Source organism: Phaethon lepturus, unplaced genomic scaffold, assembly GCF_000687285.1.
Source record: "Phaethon lepturus isolate BGI_N335 unplaced genomic scaffold, ASM68728v1 scaffold14666, whole genome shotgun sequence".
In the NCBI taxonomy this organism is placed as follows: domain Eukaryota; kingdom Metazoa; phylum Chordata; class Aves; order Phaethontiformes; family Phaethontidae; genus Phaethon; species Phaethon lepturus.
In genome coordinates, this window is record NW_010544254.1 from 86,452 (window position 1) to 92,451 (window position 6,000).

Sequence of the window (6,000 nt, forward strand, 5' to 3'; positions counted from 1 at the left end):
TACAACATTAACTTACAGCATTCTGCAAAAGTGTGAGCTAATGCTATGTAAAGTCAGAGCCACATGCACAAGGAAAATATTTTTGCTGTTTGGACAGAGACACCTTTCGCCTCCATGCATAATCAGTCAGTGAGCTGAGGATAAGAATAAAGAGATTATTCTCCATCCTCACACTGCAGGAACTCAGTCTTCACTTCATGGGAGGACATATTTAATGTTGTATTTTCTTAAATAATACTAAAAGAAACAGAATTAATTTTATATTTTGGGGCAAGGCCTTAACAATAATCTGCTCAAAGACTCCCAGTCTTAAAGGACTTCTTGTCTAGGTCTAACGGCAGCAGTAGCAGCAAGTATGAGTTAACTCAGAAAATGGTAATTTCCTGTCAAGAGCCCTTCAACAAATGTCGCTTTTATATCTGGCAAAGATCACTAGGCCCCAGTGTTTTGAGTTCAGCATGCTTAAGCACTCTTCATTAAACCGGATGTAGAGTGTGAAAGGTGATTCAGGCAGCATGGGCAGGCATCCGCCCAGATGGCTATGCTTTGGACACTCCAACAAGGCTGAATAGATGCTTCATTGGGTGAGTTAATAGTCAGGCAGGGGCCAATGAGTACTTTAAAAATATTGTCTTTCAATAGTCTCTTCACTGTAGGGAAAAAGAAGTCACTGACTCATTTGCGATTAGGTGACCTACCATCACAAAACTTTCCATCTTGCATTCAGTCATAACAGAATTTATTGTAAAATACTAGATATTTAGAGTCCATGTTATTTTCAAGCAATTATTCTTTTTACATTCATGACACACGCATAAACACAGCTGCATCGAGTGCACTTGATGAAAAGGAAAAGCAGCACACTGTATCCTGTCCCCTCATGCACAGCCATTAGCCCTGCCTTCTTAGTAAGCCTTAGCATGGCCTCTTGACTGCAGATAGGAGAAGGATTACTTTCCTTTTCAGTGCATCTGAAGTTCATTCTGGGATCCAAGGTTTCAATCCCCACACAGCAGGGGTTTTATGTGTCCAAACTACCTAAAAGATATTATGTAGCTTCCTCACATAATGCCACGTACAACCAGGAGACCCAGCACAATATTCCCAGAGTTCATTTTGTTTCTCTTGCTTCTAGATGAAAGTTTCGCAGTCTACAAATTATCGGAGGCAAATTATCCTGGCTGAAGCCAGGGCTTTCTCTTGGCATTTGTAAGGGGTATGAAAGGAAGTAATTCCTCTATTATAAGTCACAACCTCAGTTTCACAACGTCAAAGGAAAATTCCACTGAGTCAGGAAGGCAAACGAATCTGTTATGGCTAACAACAGAGTAGATTAATTATCGCACTGGGAAGAAGATGAGAGATAATCATTGGTATGTTATGACACAAGTCTAGAATAATCTTATGTAAGTATATTCTTTAATGCAAGAACCTACAGTTATTTCAGGTATAGATCAATGGGTAAGAAGTCAAAGACCATGTTAATTGGTATCAAGTAAAACACTACTGAAGACAAAGAAGAATGTTTCTAGCTTGGCCTACGTCTTGCAGCTCCACATGTGATATACAGAAAAGAATAAGTTTAAAATGTATTATTTGTGTGGTGTGGTTTTTTCCCAGTGATCCCTCCTGGTCCTGACCCCTACCATCTCAAAGCATTTTGTACACAGTCATTTGTGGGACATTTGAGATCAGCCAAGAAAAACAACTTATGGAAAAGGGACTTTTATTTAACTTGAGCCAACCTAACTAATGGATTACATCATGTAGCAGGAGGAAGAAAAGATGCATCTTCTGAGGACTGTTAATCTTCTGTCTTAAATTTTTATCTCGAGGTTTGATAAACTCTTCCTGTGGCTGTAGACTGAGCACAGATGACTTACTTTTATTAGATGCCTTCTTGATAACTAAAGTTAGGTATTCAATTCTGAAGCTGTTGTGAATCACAAGATAACTTGTTTCCTCTGTTCATTATGGCATCTCCATTCATTATGGCAAGAGCTTTGTTCATCATGAAGATGTTCAGGCGAAGGCAGTCAGCAGGCAGTAGTGTGAAAATTACTTTTGTGTACTGACAGTACAGACCAGGAAAGCAGTATCCTAAATCTATCAGCTAGTCTCCCAATCATACAGAAATTGATCAACTTTTTCTGGAACCTCTTATGTTTACTTAGAATATTTGCAGGTTGGTCATCTTTTGACAGTCTCTTGTCCTTCATTAATAAGTTAAAGGAGAGACCCATGATCCTAAATTCAGATCACCTCATTTAAAACTTCAAAGCTTGAGTTTCATTGTTGCTTGGCACTGGCAGCTCTTATCTTCAGCAAAAGCTTCTGGAAAGCCAAGGATTCTGAAAACTTGATTCTTCTGCAAAGGAATATAACGTTTCCTGTGGTCAGTGCCTAAGCTCTGCTGAGTTTTCATACTGAAAAGCCTTTCTTTGGGGTGAAGATGGAAATTTAGATGATCTTGTATAGATGGAAATGCAGATCGTCTTGTATAGACTTGTTGCCAGTGTTGCCAATACAGCTTATTCTGGTAGCTGTATTAGCAGTACTGGTTGAAATGTTAATGTTCCAGTATGGTGCTGCCACTTACCAGCTTGTTTCAGCAGCCGATTGCACAGGTAAATCCAGCCTCTGTGGCGATGAGAAGTATATGTTAAATAATGCATCATAGAGCTTTGATGTCTCCCCTCTCATCTGCTAACTGGCCTGTCTCCCCAGGACACAGCGGTATATGCTAAATCACTAACTAGAGTATGTTGGTCAAAAATAGTCTTCTTTTTCTCCTCTCTAATTAGGAGTGGCCAGTGTGTGGCTTTTGAGCTGCCTGAGGCTGGTGAACTCTTCAAATACGTTTGCCAAGGCAGTGCTGCCTTCCTGGCTGCGGTCTGGAGGGAGTCAGCAGAACCTCCTCATGGAGGCATTGCTGTAATTGCCTTGGGGACCCACTTATGCAACTGATTAACCCCAGCCCCATCCGGCAGCGGAATAATGTAATGAGACCTTTTGGGAATCACTGCCATCTCCCTCTTAGGAATAGCTACAGCAGCTCTTCTCTCCATGACCCTCCAAATTATGGGGAAGGGGTTTTACAGGCCTCAGCCATATAAAATCTTGGCATGCAGCTTGCAAGGTTTGTAAGCATCAGAAGAAGTGATAGTCCTACTTTGGTGACAGCTTTCTAGTTCAGGAAATACTACAGTGTCAAGCAACTCAAGATCATGAAATCGAAAATTATACACTTTTTGTAGAAAAGGTACAGCGCTGCGTGTATGGATGCATTTGCATGTAAAATGTAGAAGCTCTGAAGATAGGTGGCTGGTCAAGGGGAACAGGGATCCTAACCATCTCTGCAATGCAGGTGGGTAATAGGAGGGCAAAACAGGAAGAGCCATTTCTGCGCAGACACAAATGGTCTGCTCCTCTTAGACAGTCAATAAGATAAAAACATGTTAAGCAAGCACTCATAAGCACAGTTTACTTTCTGTTGTTGGGCAGCCTGTGGCGACAGAGGGCAAAAGCTGTTCTCTGTTTTCCTGCCTATCCTATCCTCAGCACATCTTCTCCTTAGTGGGGGGCATTTGTCGAACTGCTTTGATTTCTAGTTTCCAACTGTCACTGCGAACAGCTGGGGAATGGAGAGATCTATTCTCAAAAATACTCAAACTTTTTATAATTTGAGTTAAAGACAGGAAGTTCTCCCTTAGCAAAACTCTGTCCTCTTCTTCTGTCTGCCTCTTTCCTAAGTTCTCCAATCAGCTGCTCGTTCTGAGGCCAGACCATACTATTTTTCTGCAGAATCTGGCAGGATGGCTTGTGAGCATTTAAAAGGGAAGGCACTTTTCTAGTAATAAAGATCCTTTTGCTCTCCTCCCTCAAAAATCAGTTGAGTGACAGGAGCCAGGACATTTGATACTCTGTTTTTTACTAAATAGCAAGTTTCCAAGTCAAAGCTGAGAAAAAGATTAGATTAATTCAATTTATTTTTCTGCTTCCAGATATACCTGCTAGTACATAGCTCTCTGATAAATCAATTCAATATTTAAATGCAGTGACTCCTTTGCAAGAATTTTCCTGACACTTTGGTTTGACTGCAGGCATTAGTTATCTGTTATTCCACCTTCAGTATGTTACCTAGTTGTTGGAGGGCTGCTAATCCATATGATTTTAGTTTTGTTAAACACAGAATTGTGATACCACCAGCCCTTATTTTAATATTAAGAATGTGGCAGATAATTCTTCAATTTGTTTTTCTTTCTTTTTATTGTAGTACCCTTTCAACAGTCCAACATCAAGAATGGAGCCCTGTTTGATGAGCAGTACTCCGAGGCTGCATCCCACACCAGTGACTCCTCGCTGGCCGGAGGTCCCGGCTGCAAACTCCTGCTATACGAACCCATCCATGCACTCCACAAGATATGGAAATTCTAGTGACATGTACACCCCCTTGACTACGCGCAGAAATTCTGAGTATGAGCACATGCAACACTTTCCCGGCTTTGCCTACATCAATGGGGAAGCCACTACAGGTTGGGCTAAATGAAAATGACTGGTATCAGCTAAGCCCATACACTTAAGAGTTATAAAAACTTCATGTTATGTGGAACTTTTCATGGATGTTCTTCAAGGGAGATGAAGATGGAAAAGATCCTGGGCAGATAAATGTAGTTCATAATGTGGGCAGATTGCAGACCAGTATGACTGAATGTTCCCGTAGCTGAAAAAGACTTTTGTGCTATTCTAGACCACTTTTTGGGCCAATCTGTGCCTTTTTTAATTCTGGCATGTGGGCCAACCCTGTGTGATGTCAGTTTGAGTGAGCCATTTTTGCCCCCCTCTCTTATTGACAGATGTTAATGAGTCTTACAAAAAAAAGTACTGGAACAGGATCTATTTATAATCTGAGCTAAAGACAGGGAATTCACCCTCAGCAAAACTCTGTCACCTGTTCTTCTTTTAAGCTCTTAATGCATTCCTTAAAAAACATTCTGCCAAGTCATCACTTGTTCATATCAATTCCTCTATCTGGCTCCTTAAAAGACGTGTTGCTGTAGGTTTCAGTTTACACCTAACTTTGTATATTGATGCACCTTTCTGTTGATCCGGTAAGTTTGATCTTTACAAAAGACAAGAAAAGACATGTAGCATTGAATTATACACTGCCTTAAGTTGACTATTGTTCTTATTATATATGTATTTGTGTTAAGTTTGCACAATCTGGAAAAATCTAACTTCTCTGGTCAGTAATGACAAGTTTAAGAAGGGACTTGGGGACTGGGAAGATTTTGGATTCAGAGCCACATATGTTAAATATGATGATACGAAGCAATTATGTAAAAAATTGACAATGCGAACATGATTATTCATTTGATTACCTATTGACAGGTATGAAACTGTTCTCTCAATTCCTTCACGTGGTGATAATTCTATATACTACTACAAAAGCAAAATTCAAAGCTGTGCCTTTGAACTTATTCTGTACTGTGTATGTGTGGAAAAATGTATTGTATTTTGGAGAGAATTTTTCTTAGACATTTTCTGTCAGATTTGTAGCTATTTGTGAGGTTTTGTTAGATTTTATTAACATAGCTTTTTCTTCTGTATTATAAAATGCACCACGCAATTATGGTGGACCTATTACCCTATGGGTAAGAAATAAATAAATGGAAATATGACATCAGGCATTTTAGTAATTGTTTTGTAAATAAAATCTTTGATAGCACTCAGTGTGATGATAACCATGTTTATGCCTAAAGTGGATGAAAGTGTTATTTGTACAGTTGTGCAAGATATATGAGGGATTTTCACAGTCAAATAAAGTTCTTGAAATTAAATAGATACCATTTAAATGTACTTAAATACAGAAACTTCTACGAGCAGTAAACCTTCAGAAAAGCCCTAAATGGGACCATGTATGTTTTTATTCAACAAAGAACTTGAGAACCTATATAACTCACTGCAAATGAGTAGTCCTACACCTGTTCTGTAGTGGGT

General features: G+C 39.5%; 1 protein-coding gene across 1 annotated transcript in view; it reads left to right on the top strand.

The window, feature by feature from the left end:
* The window catches only part of RFX4 (regulatory factor X, 4 (influences HLA class II expression)), an 87,270-nt gene extending 82,569 nt beyond the window's left edge, over nucleotides 1-4,701 (top strand). The window contains exon 19 of the mRNA XM_010288622.1: nucleotides 4,277-4,701. Coding sequence (XP_010286924.1) covers nucleotides 4,277-4,549 — 273 coding nt within the window. The 3' untranslated portion in view covers nucleotides 4,550-4,701. The remainder of the gene's footprint in view (nucleotides 1-4,276) is intronic.
* Nucleotides 4,702-6,000: the final 1,299 nt, after the last annotated feature.